Source organism: Rhamphochromis longiceps, linkage group LG23 (genome assembly GCF_057381845.1).
Source record: "Rhamphochromis longiceps isolate RC_006_pf linkage group LG23, R_longiceps_female_GT1.1, whole genome shotgun sequence".
Taxonomy (NCBI): domain Eukaryota; kingdom Metazoa; phylum Chordata; class Actinopteri; order Cichliformes; family Cichlidae; genus Rhamphochromis; species Rhamphochromis longiceps.
Genome location: NC_140578.1, coordinates 32,342,282 through 32,359,586, shown reverse-complemented (window position 1 = coordinate 32,359,586; position 17,305 = coordinate 32,342,282). Strand labels below are relative to the sequence as shown.

Genomic DNA, 17,305 nt, shown 5'->3' with positions numbered 1-17,305 from the left:
ATACTGGTTTAATAACGTGTGTTCCTATAGAAAGTCTTTCCTTTAGTCACACTTTTCACCTGGTTTGGTTGCTGTATTTCAACTATAACTCCCTATTTTCCTCAACTACAACAACATTAGAAACAGGAACAGCGTTATACTAGCAAGTCAAGCCAAAGTTAACAAAATCCACAAATCCTCAAAGCAAAAACAAAACAACCCTCCACCTACCATTAATATTGTACATAAAATATGTATAAACTCATAGCTGGATTACATTTTTTAAAGAAACCAGACTACTTATCGTCTCCTATTTCCAACCCATGAAGGCATAGCACGAGAGGTGAGCAGTTGTTTGTTATAAGCCCTCTCTCATCACACATTTAGATCAGCACCAGGGACTGTCTTTGATGGTATTATATACACCAGCATCTCACTGAGCGACGGCTTCTGCAACCTGAGATCAAGACTATCATCTAACACTGAATTGAATAGGTAAATTGATGGTTTAAGTATAAGGTGGCTTTATACCTTGCAGCCCAGCCAAATGGCATCCTGTACTGGCCCAGTCGGCCGCAAGCTGTCTTGGCATTCTTTAGCACCTTTTGAGCCATCTACACAAGAAAACAGGGGATTTATTTTGGCAATTACCAGCATAAGACAAGAAAAATACACTTCATATCCTCATCTTCATATAAATGTACCTTAGCAGAGTCAGAGCTCTTCATGTAGGGTTCAGTGCAATGGGCGATCCCTCCCTGTAGGACCTTCTCAATCCTGGCCACTAGGAAGATTTCTGGATGGGGGCAGGTGACTGAGAATATACCCTGTTTGGGATACCGGACAGCCCCCTCTGGGAGCCCACTAGCTAACCTGTGTTCCAAAACACTATCATTACTGCTGCCACTGATTTGCTGGTTGGATCCACTACCATGACTGGATGTCATCTGTCGAACCAAAGGGTGGTTGAGATCCACATGGAAGTTGGCCGAGATCTTTCTGTTGTTCTGGACGTCAAAGAGGGACAGGATCACATAGAACGGCTCCACCTTTGACGATAGAGGACAGGAGGGAAAATGTTTTGAGACAGAGATGCAGTGTAAGAAAAAAGTAAAAAGAAAGCTGCAATTTAACCCTGGAGAACCCATGGGGTCAAATTTGAACCCATGGCTTCCCTAGTAAACCAATGGGGTCGGATCTGACCCCATGGGTTCTCCAGGGTTAAGGGATAGTCATTCTCCTAATGCACTTCTGATTTTCCATTAAGACTAAATGTACCATTGAGGTAATTTATCTTCCCTTTCACTCTTTCCACCAAGCTTTTCCATTACACAACACCATTTGTGTGTGTGTGCATGCATTCAGAGCAGCTCAAGAGCTAATGGCTGTATTGTCCCAGCTGAGCGTTGAGTGTTAGAGTCAGAGACAGAGACCTTGGAGTGACGACAGGAAACCAGCCTCAGACTGGTGCTAATGCATGGTAGGAGGCCAAAGCTGGTTTCCATGGTAGAGAACACTGCGGGGTTTTGATGGGGGCCAGCCAAGTGGGTCATCTGAATTGTCTGTGATCTTCTTAAGTGATTTAAACCTCACCATCATTTGCCAAAGGATATTTGTCTGTTAAGCTGAAAGTTTGTGTGCAAATACAGACACATCCAGCAGCTGCATTTGACTGCTGGGTTTTCACTGATACATACATTAGTTGTTGGCCTTTCATCATTCTCAGCAACACAGCCCTGCAGGTTAAACAACAGGTCATGACAGCTGACCAGGACTCTTTTCCCAAACTTCTCTTCAAACTGTTGCACATTAGGCTCAATGGCAGAAAAGTCTAGTTTCTGTGGAAATAAGAGTTGCTGTCAGAAGGCTTAAATTATCTGCTGCCACAACAAAAATATCAGTCACAGCGATGCTACTGAGAAATCAGACAATACCTGAGTGTCAGGGTCCAGAGTGAACAGCTTGAGGCGAGCTTCACTTCTCATCTTAGATTCAATATCTCTGGCAGTCTGTGAAAAACAAAGCAAAATAAGAATGCATTTCCAATTATAAAGTAGTAACAAACAAATTATGTTGTCCATTTTAGACATCTGGAGATCTTGAAGATGTGGCATCAGTTGAGTATTCTCTTGATACTGTATGTCTTTTCTCTTTTGCTTCACTCCCAAGCTTGCCTTGGGTCCAGTTTTGGATCTTCCTTCTTACTATTACCAAGTGCTTTCTCATAGAGGGTTGTTGTGGTTTTCTCACCAATATTGCAGACTCTTAGTGAAATATCACTAAATGCACAGTGTAGCAATGTTCTGCATCTACTTCCCCATTATATCGTCTTTTGAAACCCCAACCGGTCGCAGCAGATGGCCGCCCCTCCCTGAGCCTGGTTCTGCCGGAGGTTTCTTCCTGTTAAAAGGGAGTTTTTCCTTCCCACTGTTGCCAAAGTGCTTGCTCATAGGGGGTCATATGATTGTTGGGTTTTTCTCTGTATCTATGAAGCGCCTTGAGGCGACTTATGTTGTGATTTGGCGCTATATAAATAAAATTGAATTGAATTGAATTGAATTGAAAACTATCATCGTAACGAATATCATACCTAATTCCTTAGTGATTATTAAAGTATTCCGATTCTGATCATTTATCCTTCCAAAAGATTTTTAATTTAACTGACATTGGCTAAATACATTTTATACAGCATATACAGTACCTAACAACACAGTGCTTTTAAATTAGGGGCAATGCAAAAACCTGTAAAGGCAATGCTAAGACATTACTTAATGTAAAACTGCTTTGCCTTCTGTGTTAGCAAACCATTAGGATTTATTTGAAGTTGTGTTTCAGGGTATCTCCATCTGAATCGGGAATCACAATGAGGTCTGGGTAGCTCCCACTATGTTGTTGTTCACATAAAACTAAGGCAAAGAAATCCCCACAGATCTCAGAATTCTGAGATTAAAGTCAGCCCAGAAACACCAAGTGGCTACAACCAACAGCGAAGATCAAAAAGCAGTAAACACCTGCGTACCGATCCCCAAACATTCAGGAAGATCTCCATCAATGCCCAGGGCCCCCACCGTGACTCAACAAAAGGGCAGGCAGCACCGGCAGCCATAAAGAGGAGCTCATAGCATATGCTATAGTGTCACAAGTGCTAGAGTCTCAAGTGTGATCCCAGACTACTAAATCCCATTTTTAGAGATCTACCACATTATATTGGATGTTTCCTTGGTAAGCACAAAGAGGAAAATGTGGAGGCCTGGATCCTTGAAACAGCTGGCCTAATGGTCAGGCCATAGTTACAATACAGACAGGCTCCAAGTGATCTCTCAAACATCAAAAATTCAGTATACATCCACAGTATGAGGACTGGTACTGTACATGCCAACCATTAATATTATTTCTGATGGACTAACAAGATACCTGAAAGGTTTCTTGAAAATCTCCAGTGGAAAGTTCTGTTTTTCCATGTTCCTCATCTGCTGGAGAGATCAACATAAGGTCTGTTAGCTGTGGCTGCTGCATAAAACATAGTAATGCATTGGTCTCTTGTATTCAGAAGGATAACTGAAAGGAAGTAAAAACATGGGTTATAAAGTTAAAGAAGTACATTTCAGCAAATCGAAGAATCCCACAGGTGCAGCAAGCTTCAAAAAATATAATCAGATGAAAACAAATGCAATTACAAACACAAGGCAGGCAGACAATAAAACATATAAATAATTCCGACAAAGTGTTAAAAAATACATACCATCATTCAGATCGCCATTTTTTTTCTCCTGCATGGCCTGTTCAAAGCTGCTGTGGAGAATCTTGTTGAGGGTAGTGATCCACTCCTCCATCTCTGCTTCACTGTCTGCAGCCAGCAGAAATGTGGTCTTATCCTGCATCTTCAACTCAAAGGCAAATCGACGCACTTTACTGTTCTAAAAGAGAAGAAACACAAACACAGCTTCTGTAAAAGTGGTTTTAATCTTTTTGTTTCCAGTGGACAGCTAACAGAATGCTAACTTTCCTTTTGCTGCATTCAGTTTAACCACCATCACTACCACCACCACAGCTCACCATTACCTGAACAACTCCCATGCATGAGTCAAGGAAGATGGTTCCTTTGGGATCTTTGGAGGTGTTCTCATCCTTGTAGAAGTTGAGGTTGTAAGACCCATCCCCCAGCTGAGCCAGATGGAAGTACCTCCTCTTGAAGGACTATGATGACAATAAAGAATGTTAACATTCCTAATGGACTAATTTTCTCTAAAAAATACTAAAGAACGGAGAGAGAGCATGGGAAAGCTTGTGGGTAAACTGAAAAAGTAAGCAAAGTTTTGAGCTATCACACACAAAGACTAATCTGAGTTCCATATGTTCACAGGAGAAAAAAGGATGCAGGGAAAAGTAGTTCGGTAGGGTTACTGAACCGTCATTATGCACTGAGTATTTTTTTCTTCAGTCGCTTTTCTCACGCACTGCGTGACTATACACCTCTCTGTATTGGATCATCACTTATTATTCATCTCTGGCTCTCTTCCACAACATGTCTTTGTCCTGTCTTGCCCCCCCGGACCCCAACTGGTCGCTGCAGATAGCTGTCCCTTGCTGAGCCTGCTGGACGTTTCTTCCTGTTAAAAGGGAGTTTTTGCTTCCCACTGTCGCCAAAGCGCTTGCTCAGAGGGGCTCATATGATTGTTGGGGTTTTCTCTGTTATATTTGTATTTTGTAGGGTCTTCCTTACAATTTAAAGTGCTTTGATATATATAAAATGTGATTTTTTTATATACAAAAACATCATGGCTGGATCTTAAGACAAAATGTTTTTTGATCTTCCACTTGACGTTTTTGTTCCTTAACCCTCAGAATCATTTAAGAAATTCCAAATGACCGTTTTACTGCGTCCCACCTCAACCTGGTTTTCAATAAATTGCATGCTCAAAAATGTTTTGTCTCACTTCCATTTCTTCTTGTTGCACGTTGAAGCTCTACTATATCCAACCATTCAAAATATAAATTTTTGTCATTTTTCAAGTGGTCTTAAACTTCTAATCCGGACTGTATATATAAACAAAGAAAATGTAAATTTCTGTCATTTTCAGTCTGCTGTACTCACCCGCATTGTAACAGTGATTGCACCGTTGACGTTGCCTTTAAAAAGCCAGCCATGCTTAGACACTCCTCCTTTCTGAGATCTCAGAGAGGCTGTGTCCTGGAGGAGGAGATTAAGGGGAAAATAAAAAAATTGTCTGGTGTTGCTATCCTTGTGGGGATATCTCATTGACATAACCATCAAAAATGTATGCCTAACTCTAACCCTTACCCTAATCCTAACCATAACCCAATCGTAACCCTGACACTAAAACCACATTTTGTCATGGTCCTGAGTCTGATGACTCAGTGTTTTGTGTTTCCTTATATTATTCTATGTTCTTGTTTATTCTGGTTATGTCTTTTGTTAAGGTTTGCCATTTGCTAGGTTTCTGTTCTGTGCCTACCTGCTCCCACTTCTCTGTGTTCCCTCTGTCTATCCATGGTGTCACAGTGTCTGCTCGTGAATCTGTCTGTTAAGTTCAGTGTCTTGTCTGGTTCTGTGTCTGTCAGTTTCCTGTTTTATTCTGAAGGTCTCTGTCTCATGTGAGTGTTCTCAGCTTTACATCTGTGTCTAGCCGTGATTTCTCCCAGGTGTGTTCCCCTCCTGTCTTCTATCCCATGATAACTCCTGAGAGTATTTAAGCCCTGTGTGTTCTGCTGCCTGTTGCTGGTTTGTCTGTGTTGCTTTCCCGAGTCTCCAGGTGTCTTTGTTCTGGGTTCAGGTTAGTTTTCCCAGTTTAAGTGCTCTTAGGTTTTGTTTTGTGCCTGCTACATTCTGGTTTGTGTGTCCATCCTTATTAATAAAGCTCACTCGCATCTGAAGCTGCCTGCATCTTGGGTCCTCTATTAAAACTCACACGGCTTGCCCTGCTAGCCGTGACAGCACAAACCAGCCAACATGGACCCAGCGGCATTCAACCAGAAGACCTTTGCCGTGACATTATTTACTCCGTGGAGAAACTCTTTCAACTGTGGCTCAATCATGAGGGAAAGGAGTTTCATCACGCTGTGGAAACAAGGCTACAGCGATTCATTTCCAGGATCCCCTGACTACTGGATGCGCTTCACCCGCTCGTACGGAATTTCATCATCAATACGCTACACCTTCACCCAGCCACAACTGCTTCGCTGCCCGGCCCACCGGAGGATGTTCTGCCCGGCTCAGCAGCAGCCGCTAGCTCAGTCTCCAGTGTCACCTGCTCAGCAGCTGTGCCTGCTGGTTCTGATCAGTCTCTGCACCTGTTGGTTCTGTGTTGGCCACCGCTGAGGGTCCGAGGCGCCCGTTCAGCAGTCTACCTCTGCAGGAGGGTCCAAGGCGCCTGTCGGGCAGTCCGTCTCCGCAGGAGGGTCCGAGGGGCCCGTTGGACAGTCTGTCTCCGCAGGAGGGTCCGAGGAGCCCGTTCGGCCGTCCGTCATCGCTAGAGGGCCCGAGGAGCCGCTTCAGCCGTCCGCCATCGCTGAAGGGTCAGAGGAATTGCTTCAGCACCTTGTGTCCGCTGACGGCTCTGCTGTGCGGTCAGCCCCCTGAACTGCTCGTCCTCCGGGTCGGCCTCCTGAACTGTTTATGAACTTCTCCCTGTGCTCCAGTGTTTTTGTGGATGTTTTGTTTTTGGACTGATGCCTTCAACCCCGTGGGGACCTGAATTTTAGTCCCCACAAGGGCTGTTGGTCCCCACCAGTATAGTAAGAACCTGTACACACATTAAGATAAACAGTGCTGTTGTGCGCCTATTAAGGTCCAAAGTTGAAATCGTTGTTAAAGTGTCATAATTATTGGGAAGAGATGTGCCTTTGAATGCTACAAACAGTGTGGATCTAGAGCAGTAAAGACATTTAGCTTGTAAAAGAGTACTGAAACTAAACAAATACAATGTTTAGTAATAAATTAAAAGCTAAGTGCGCTCTGTTACACTTCCTTGTATTTGAGTTTCTTTGAAGAGCGTTTGGTCAGTCCTAAAGGAAGAATGCAAAGTCACACTTATAAGCTCTGTATCTTACAGGAGCAGAAGTGGATCACAAAGAAACTATGGGAACAAGCAGCTGAAGACGAGTCTGGAATTAGTCATCTTACCTCATCTTTTTCCACATCTTCATCCACCTCAAACACATGAGCCACCAGTTTTTCAGGTCTCAATACCTTACTGAAAAGTTTGGGAAAAGATAATTCAGCCTTGGCTCACTTAATTCAATTTCATGTTAAACCATCTCACAAACATATGTAAGAACTCTTACATATGTTTGGGGCAAATTCTTGGACCGGCGCAAGACGGACGAAAGCGAAAGCATTTGCCAAGAATGTTTTCATTAATCAAGGGCAGGGATAGCTCAGTAGGTAGAGTGGTGGCCCCATGATCGGAAGGTCGGGGGTTCGACTCCACTGAACGGCTACCCTGAGGTACCCCTGAGCAAGGTGCCGTTCCCTACACACTGCTCCCCGGGCGCTGCACTGGTGGCTGCCCACTGCTTCACTGGGTGAATGGGTTAAATGCAGAGGAACTATTTCCCTATGGGGACTAACACGCACACTTTACACTTTACTTTACTTTACAACTCTGAGACTATTAAGTTTGAAGTTAAACACTCAATGAATGTTTAACTCTTTAGTTTAGTTTTAATGAACTATACTAACCTTTATCCCCACAGCACATTGATAACCTCACCACCACTTCAGCCACATCTTGTAAGGTAATTCTTCTAGCAAGATGTTGATGAAATCGGCAGCTGTTTCTCTACTCTAGCTCAAACACCAGTGGCTCTGGGGAACTAGAACTATAAACAGTGCCAAAACCAGCTTGCTGTTACTCTGCAATGTCTTAACCATGACATACATCTGTAATACTCATTTCTTTTGTGAAGTAAAGGTTCATCCAAGGGCACATATGCATTGTGGTATTTTCTTTTTGTTATGATGCCATTGGGCAACAGCTATCCAAGAATAGTTCTACTTTTCCTTGGTAGGAAAACATCGAAAGTGTTCTATTTTTACTGTGGAGCTTAGAACCACCAAAAGAGAATCCAGCGTTTGATTGAAATAGCCATTCCCAAATCTCATAGGGCCACCCAATCTTAAATCTTCACTCTAACCAAAATACAAGAAAGAAATGTATATCCTAAATATTTTATTCAACCTCGACCGGTTGCAGGTATTTCCCATTTTATTTAAATATAAATAAATGATTTTTTTTTTTTATAAATATGTAACTTCAATTTCAAACTGAAATTCTGTTATTACAGAATAATGTAATGTGCCACCAGGAGGCACCAGTTCACACTTTGGGACTTGTACACAAAGGGCAGTGCCACTGAACACAGTGAGATTTACAATATGTTGTGGAGGCTTTTAGAACCATAGGGCAAGCAGTACAGTAAGAATATATATGCAAATCAAATCAAATCAAATCACTTTTATTGTCACATCACATGTGCAGGCACACTGGCACAGCACATGCGAGTGAAATTCTTGTGTGCGAGCCCCACAAGCAACAGAGATGTGCAAACACAACAACACAAACGAGCAAAATACAAGAATGGCCAACCTGAAACTAATAAATATATGTACAATATATAATAGTGTATTCATTTCTGGATGTGTATACTAAATATTTTCCTACGTGTGTGTGTGTGTGTGTGTGTGTGTGTGTGTGTGTGTGTGTGTGTGTGTGTGTGTGTGTATACACATTTTTACAAATTAAATAGTAAATAGTAAAAAAAAAAATAATAATAATAATAATAATAATAATAAAATATACAGAGTTGAATATGTGCAAAACAAGTGGCACACACACACAAAGTGTGATGAGCTAAACAAATTTTGCTAATCTGCTATTTGTATATAGATGATTTGTTCTAACAGCAGTGTGCTTAAGACAAATCAGACTTATAAAGGCAACATGCTTTTACAAGACTTGCTGAGAATGATAAAAACAGATGTGGTGGAGTGCCCTTCTACCAGCAACACTTACATACTGTCTTTATTAATTTCACTGTAGTGTTTGAAACAGAGTCAGTAACACTATCATTGGCTACATGAATGCAGCATTGATAGACTGTTGAGAGCGTGCAGTCTGATGGACCTGTTAGCAGAAGCCTTCCAGCATACTCACTTCGGAAGCTGGCGGAAGTCTCCAGCATACTCCTCATACTTGTAGTTGACCACGTGCCAGTCAGACTTGTAGGTCGTGATACACTGCAGGTACATGAAGTAAAGAGGTGGTGAGGGGTCTCTTTAACAAAGCATATACAGATGTGTAATTAGATTTATTAAAAAAATAATCTAGGAAAAGTATGGAGATGTTTAACAACATTACAAAAATTATTTTTAATTGGGAATAGATGGCCCTGTTGATGCAGGAGCGTCAGCAGATGCACGCTTTGTTCACTCTTCTGTTATTTACTAACTAAATATTATCTCTAGTTTACTAAATGTCTTACTTTACTATTTATAAATGGAATATCTTTGATTTTGGGCCATTCAATGATTAAAAGGAGTCAGTATAGTAATCACCTGGTTCCTCTCCCCTCATCACTTCTTGTGTATCTTCCTTTGTCCTGTCTTGGGTCGTCTGTATTGCTACGTGTTCTTGTAGCAAAGTATTACTTGTATTGTTATTCCAATGATTTCCGAACTTGGACTTGCTGGTTTGTCCTCATTTTATTCCTGGACTTTGTACACCCATTGCTAATCAGCATTAAAAGTTTATTTATGACTGCCTATGAGTCCTACATTTGGATCCTCAAAACTAATTCACCCCTACCTCTGGCTACATTTATGAAACAATACTGAGATATGGTATTTCTAAATATCACATTATAGTTTGCATCCAAATAACATCTGACCTCTGTTTACTGCATTACAAACTTTTAAAGTACAGCTATTCCCCTAAAAGTAACCCAGCGAGGTATCTGCCTTGGTGGAAGAAGATCCCTCCTTTATACTTTAACACAGATTACAACCAATCAGTCACACAACAAGTGTTGTGTGACTGATTGGTTGTAATCTGTGTTCCACAGCCAATCTGTGGCTGGGTTGTGGGGAATTAAATACTTATTTCACTCAACGACATTTTGTTTCTTTTCAAATGAGCAAACCTAGAATTTTAGCAGAGAATCAAATCATTCAAAGTAAACTTAAAGAATGAATCCTTTCAGAGCACTTGAATGTTTTAATTAAAACACTGTTATACAAGTTTATAGTTAATATGCAGAAAAAGAACATGATTCAATAAAAAAAACAGCTATTCAAGATAACAAAGCATAAAAGAACATGTTTTTGAGGTAAAGAGCAGTTTAAACATAGCTTTATTATTTCAATGTGTGCTCATCAGTTCTGTGTTCACAAAATGTGAGGGAAAAGGGGGTCATTAAAATGTAGAATAACAAATTATGAAACAAAACATCCCATGTGTAAGGAGCACAGCTGCTCCAGATGTACTTATGATTTCACTCTTGGCTGCAGCTGTGGGGGAATATCACCTATCAGGCTCTATCAGGCTGCACCCAAACCAATCTCAACACACAGCTCTTCTGAAACTACATGAACCACCAATGAACTATAGGCTCCATCTGTGGCCAATCTACTGGACTGTTAGCAAGCATGTAAGGGCGGGGAACATGAATGGAAGTTCATCTGAAGGGGAGCAGAAAAAAATTCCAGCACACATGGTATGACTTGTTTCTAGTGGTCAGATAACATTTGTCTTTTTCACTTAGATTTGACTGAAATATAATTAGCTCTCTCGTTGCCAACCTGCCACAAACAAATCAGAGTATGTCCCTGCATGGATTTGTATCTGAAAATACAAGCCCCCTTTGATGAGTCTTCAAAGAGTGAAATCCAGATACACAATCTGGATGCCTACTTTTGGCTGAAAGGTGAAATCATGGTGGTGCGGTTGAGTGATAAATAACGGACAAAGCAGGCTTGCATCCAGATATGTATTAGTTTTACCTCTTGGACAAACAGTGAGTGAGCTTCTTTCTCTGCAGTCTCTGGCACAGTGGAAAACAGAGTCCGGCCCTGGCGCTGCAGGGTGGAGATCTGAGGGGAGACACAGAAGGCAGGCCTGAAAATGAGGTTGGCACAGCATATCTAGGTTTAGGTTTTTATAAGACCAAAAATTCACTTTACTCTTGTTTGAACTATTGAACTATTGATCCCTATTGGGGGCTTCTCTTTGTACTCTTTTTCAAAAGAAGGTAGGCAACATTCCGGCCTCCTTAGAGCCAAGAAGGTTCACTGCTGTGCTCAGTTACCCTACAGCATAGTGGCAGCTACTTCCTATGCCTCTGTGATTTTTTTATTTCATATGGATGATCGTATTATACTTCATTGTGGCTCCACTGTGTATTGGTTTACACATTTCCCTAACAAGTGAGCATCCCCGGTTTGATCCACAGAGGAGACACAAATCCCTCAGGTTGATCTGATATCCTTGTGTTGGTGTTGTTCCCAGATCATCATACTAAATGCTGTTCCAGGATCAACATTGCAAGTGACCAATCAGAATTTTGTGACGTCATAGTTTTGCGACTTCGGGAAAAACTGGCGTAAAACAAAAAACTGTACTTAAGCTGCGTGAAACCGCCTCTGTCCGCCGATCAACAGACCCTGACCCTAACCCTAACCCTAACCGTAACCCTTTAATAAACAGTAAGCAGAATTGATATTGTCCTTGCAACATTGGAATTTCATAAATGCACGAATGGCTTGGAATAACGTCACAACAATGTGATTGGTCACTTGCAATGTTGAACCTGGAACAACATTTTCATGATGGTCTGGGAACAACACCAACACGAGGATATCAGATCATCCAATCCCTCAGGGGGGCTGTGTCAGGAAGGGCATCCGGTGTAAAAGAGTGCCAAATGAAATGTGCTGAGCTAGCCATTATGCTGACCCCTTGTGAATAAGGGAGCAGCTGAAAGTAGCTTGGTAAACTTGGACAATATTAAAAATGCATTTTAATAATGAAGTGAAAGGAATCATAATGATTACTCAGAGAAATCCTCTGCTACAGAGGATTTATGGCAGCCAAACGTTACTCCAACCTAATTCATCTTTGCCAGCCTTATTAGAGTGAGACATCCAGACACAGATGACGAGTGATAATCCAAAGCAAAGGAGCAAAAAGCACCTCAGGCCAGAAAAAGACTGGCAAGACTTTCAAGCTACTGGAGGTTGTGCTACCACTTAGTCTTCTGTTTTTCTGCTCAAACCACAAAGATGAGTATGCAGCTGTGGCACAATGACCTAGTTTCTTCATTCCTCCATTAGCAAGCATGTCTGACCAGCTCACGTTCACATCAGCCATCAAATGTATGCCAATAGATAAACTGGGCTCACTTGAATCTTCCTGTGTGTAATCCTGCATAAAGGTCCAATATAGTTCTTATATTTATAATGTGGAAAATTCAGATTATTCAGACTGATATTTCAACTGTTCAGCTTCATTTCCTCTATGACTCTACTCTCTCTCTATGGATTTATTAATGGATTATATATGATTTGGAAAGACAATACAGTATATTAATACAGAGAAATATTATAAATATAGTTCCCAAAATATCCATCTGCTGCTGTAACATCCATAATGTATAGACAAGCATAAAGGACAAGTTGCTCTTTAAAGGTGGCTAAATTTACATTTTTGACTGTGAGCAGGAACTGCTGGCAGCCAGTTAACATCATTCCTTTCACAGTCATTAAAACAGGGCTTTGATGACTTCCACCAGACCAAAGGAGTGTGTTCCCACAGCACTAATGCAGGAGGACAGACAAAATTTAAATACTTATAGGGCATAGAGATCACAGAGGCCAGAGTGGTAAAGGGTAAGAAGAGAGTCTCCTGAGGTCAACCTTCTTCTTTGGAAACTGAAGGTACCAGTAAGGTGACAGTTGGAGATCTGCAAAACTGCCCATGAAAGTACCATTTTCACGTAATCCCATTTAATTTTGTTGTTTTTAAAATACAGGCATTACCGTATTCTGCTCGTATGTGCATGCAGAGATACAGACCAGCATTCTTAGCAGGCTGATAAATGTGAACGTGGGCGTGTGCTCATATGTGTTAATCTGTGCAGCACGTGCCCATGCTACACCCACATGTCTGGCTAGCTCCCTCCCTTCTCTATGGGCCCAGTGATGTAAAACATATGGCAGGTTAGATGGACATACTGGGCGAGACCATGAAAACACACACACACACATTCACTAATCACTATACACCAGAGGTGGGACCAAGTCATTGTCTTGCAAGTCTCAAGTAAGTCTCAAGTCTTTATCCTCAAGTCTCAAGTCAAGTCTCAAGTAATGTCAGGCAAGTCAGAGTCGAGTCTCAAGTCACTGGTGTAAAAGTCCGAGTCAAGTCACAAGTCTGAAACTTTGAATTTCAAGTCCTTTCGAGTCTTTAAAAAAAAAACGAAAAAATAATGTTGCAGTTATGCTAAATGTAAATATTAGACCATGTAATTTTAAAATCTGTGTTTTTCTCAACACATGACAAAATAGTGAACTTAGAAAATATACACAAATTGTGAAATTGCACCTCTTTAAAATGCAGCTCAATTAAACCTAGCTCCAAGAATAATTTTCACCGACAGTTCTGAGATACGCTGCATGTTATTCTTGGATGCGGTTGTAGGACCGGCTTTAAAATCGCATGACAAAAATATCATACACATTAAAAAAAACTGTATCACCAACGTAGCCTGGACAACATTTGCTAGTTAGATGAAGTCAGCTATCTCATCTTAGCATATTTATTTCAATTCAATTCAATCTTTTTTTTTTTTTTTATAAATTTTATTTTCAGTCACAGCAGCATGTTAACAACAAAACATTGAACATACAGTAGTTTGCTGTTCAGTATTTACAATACCCCAAAAGATAACAGAAATAGAGAAGGAAAAAACAAACAAACAAACCAAAGAAACCCCTACAAAACAACAAAAAACAAACAAACAACAACAAACAAATAGAAAAATAAAATGTATAAGGGACATTCAGTGTACAGTTAGCTATGATAGCAATATAGAGATATGGTATCTGGTCATGATAAGGTGGTCATTTTAAATGTTTCCATGTACATCAAGAATGGCTGCCATGCCCTAAGAAATTTGGTGGTTGAACCTGCCAGTGTATATCTCATCTTTTCTAAATGTAAAAACCTCATGAGCTCCGCAAGCCACTGTTCATGTGTGGGAGGAGCTTCCTGCTTCCATCTTAAAAGTATAAGGCGCCTTGCGATAAGTGAAGCAAAGGCAATAGAATTCGAATAGCATTTTGGCAAAGTGATGTCTTGAGGTATCACCCCAAAGATAGCCGTTAGAGCAGAAGGCTCATATTTAACGTTATACATCTCTGACAGAGTGTTAAATATAGACACCCAATAGGTATGAAGATTGGGGCATGTCCAAAAGGTATGAAGGAGCGAACCTGTTTCTGCTTTACATCTGTTACACAGAGGGTCAGCTCCTGGATAGAACTTGGCTAACTTTTCCTTGGAGATATGTAATCGGTGTAGGACCTTAAATTGAAGGAGCCCATGCCTGGCACATATCGAAGAAGAGTGTACCCTCTGGAGAAAAGATTGCCAGAGCTCATCTGTTATAGTCATCCCAAGGTCTTTCTCCCACTGTGCTTTAAGGATGAAGAGAGAAGGAGATTGAAAATCTAATAGTATAGCATAGATTTCTTTAATCGCCCCTCTCTTATGAACGTTTATATTAATAATTTTATCCAAAGAAGTTTCCTCAGGTAGTTCCGGAAATGAAGGAAATCGACTCTTTACAAAGTGACGAATTTGTAAATAGCGGAAAAAATGTTGCCGAGGAACATTAAACTGCTTCAGGAGCTGCGTGAATGAGGCAAAAATCCCATCTACAAAAAGGTCTTTGATATTTCTAAGGCCATTACTTTCCCATATTTTAAAGGCAGAGTCCATCATGGAGGGTGGGAACATATGGTTTGAGCAGATAGGTGCTTTAATTGACATTAAGTGTAACCCCAACCTTTTCCTACATTGCACCCAGATTCTGAGCGAGTCATACAACAAAGGGTTACGTTTATAGGTGTATAGTTCTAATGGGAGAGCTGAACTCAACAAAGCTGATAAGCAAATTTTGCCACAATTGGATGACTCAATTTGGAGCCAAGCTGGAGTCTCTGTAGTAACATTACTCATCCAGTACAGCATATTACGAATATTTGCTGCCCAATAATAAGACTGAAAGTTTGGCAAGGCTAATCCACCCATTGGCCTAGTCCTCTGCATGAAATCTTTACGAATTCGTGGACTTTTGCCATTCCAAATAAATGCAGAGATATGCTTATTCAGTGTTATAAAATACTTATTGGGTAAGTAGCATGGGATACATTGAAATAAGTAAAGGAACTTGGGAAGTATGTTCATTTTGATAGAATTGACGCGGCCAATTAATGACAGTGGTAAATTGTTCCACCTCTGAAGATCTGTCTCAGTATTTTTAAGCAGCGGGACAAAGTTTCTTTCATAAAGATCTTTGTATGAGTGGGTAACCTTAACCCCCAGATAGGTCACATACCCTGATTTAACGCTAAATTGAAAACCTGAAAATGAAATCTTTCTGGCTATAGAGTTGACACAGAGAAGTTCACTTTTATGCAGACTTAACTTGTAACCTGAAATATTACCAAAACATTAAAAAATGGCAAGAGCACGGGGAAGAGAGCATAAAGGCTCTGACATATACAGCAGGAGGTCGTCAGCATATAAGGATATTTTGTGCTCCTGGTCACCTCTGAAGATGCCCTTAATGCAACTGTCAGCTCGCAGTTTAATCGCCAGTGGTTCAATTGATAATGCAAAAAGAAGAGGGGATAAGGGACAACCTTGTCTCGTACCACGGAGAAGTGGGAAATAAGAAGAGAATAACGAATTTGTTCTAACACGTGCCATAGGTGAGGAGTAAAGTAACTGAATCCATGAAATGAAATTAGGGCCAAATCCAAATTTATGCAGAGTATAAAACAGATAATCCCACTCCACCCGGTCAAATGCCTTCTCAGCATCGAGTAATAAGGCAATTTCAGGGGTTGTAGTTGACTTGGTGTGTAATATGTTCAAAAACCTGCGCAGGTTGAAAAAACCATGCCTACCCTTCACGAAACCTGTCTGATCTGGAGAAATTAACAATGGTAGATGTTGCTCTAGCCTGAGAGCAAGTGTTTTTGACAGTATTTTTAAATCTACATTTAAGAGTGATATAGGACGATATGATGAACACTCTAATGGATCTTTATAATTCAATTCAATCTTAATTGGCAGACTTCATGTCCATAAAAACAAGACAAAAACAAAACAAAAAAAAAAAAAAAACACACACACACACAACACTCCCCCCCCCCCCCCCCCAACACAAGGTATACACCATTAAATATATATATGTATATAAATAAGTATCTAAAACATTTGTAAAAACATAAAACCATAATATACATAAAACACAATTACTTAAAATAAATCAATAAATACACAAACACTTTAACCAGTGCTTTCTGAGACTGGATGAGTAACGGGAACCACTCACTGTCGGATCTGTGAGTGCTAAAATTATACTGTTACTCGAACCATCCAGTCGTTCTCTAAAATTGAACATTAGCTTCCTTAAAAGTGCTTTAAAAGTCCAAACACCCACAGCTACAAACATCTGGCTGGCACTACCACTTCTAGGTATCCTGCAAAGGATTCTCATCGCATCATTATATGCAACATGCAGCTTCTGCATGCTACATTGTTTGTAGGATGACCACAAGGGGGCAGTATATAGCGGTGTGCAATACGCTTTAAACAAAGCCACTTTAACTGGAAGTGAACAAAAGCTGAATTTGCGTGCAATAGTATTTGCCTGCACATAGAGCTTACACCGTTGTCTGTATATGTCATCATCATCATTCATTTGCTCAGTAATAAAGTGACCGAGGTATTTCACCTTTTTATGAACTTCAAGAGTTTTTTGTGCCAGTTTAAACAAAGGGAAATTTAGCTGTTTATCCTGCTTGGTTCTACATATCAAAACAGCACTTTTAGCAGCATTGTACTCAATGTCATATTGCACACCATATTCAGTACAGACATTAAGAAGATCCTGTAACCCAGCACTGCTTGGACTAAAAACAACCAGGTCATCTGCATACATGAGATGATTTATCTGCTTTACCTAATATACACCCAGTGTTACAGGCTCTCAGTTGTATGGACAAATCATCAACATA

The 17,305-nt window shown here is 40.6% G+C and overlaps 1 protein-coding gene across 1 annotated transcript in view; it reads right to left on the bottom strand.

Annotated features, from left to right (window-relative positions):
• LOC146642386 (dedicator of cytokinesis protein 9-like) overlaps nucleotides 1-17,305 on the bottom strand; it is a 56,838-nt gene that overhangs the window by 24,354 nt on the left and 15,179 nt on the right. The window contains exons 3-13 of the mRNA XM_085398344.1: nucleotides 11,000-11,089; nucleotides 9,156-9,238; nucleotides 7,124-7,193; nucleotides 5,075-5,170; nucleotides 4,042-4,176; nucleotides 3,722-3,896; nucleotides 3,394-3,452; nucleotides 1,914-1,988; nucleotides 1,677-1,817; nucleotides 684-1,028; nucleotides 511-593 (exon numbers count right to left, since the gene is read on the bottom strand). Coding sequence (XP_085254470.1) covers nucleotides 511-593; nucleotides 684-1,028; nucleotides 1,677-1,817; nucleotides 1,914-1,988; nucleotides 3,394-3,452; nucleotides 3,722-3,896; nucleotides 4,042-4,176; nucleotides 5,075-5,170; nucleotides 7,124-7,193; nucleotides 9,156-9,238; nucleotides 11,000-11,089 — 1,352 coding nt within the window. The remainder of the gene's footprint in view (nucleotides 1-510; nucleotides 594-683; nucleotides 1,029-1,676; nucleotides 1,818-1,913; nucleotides 1,989-3,393; nucleotides 3,453-3,721; nucleotides 3,897-4,041; nucleotides 4,177-5,074; nucleotides 5,171-7,123; nucleotides 7,194-9,155; nucleotides 9,239-10,999; nucleotides 11,090-17,305) is intronic.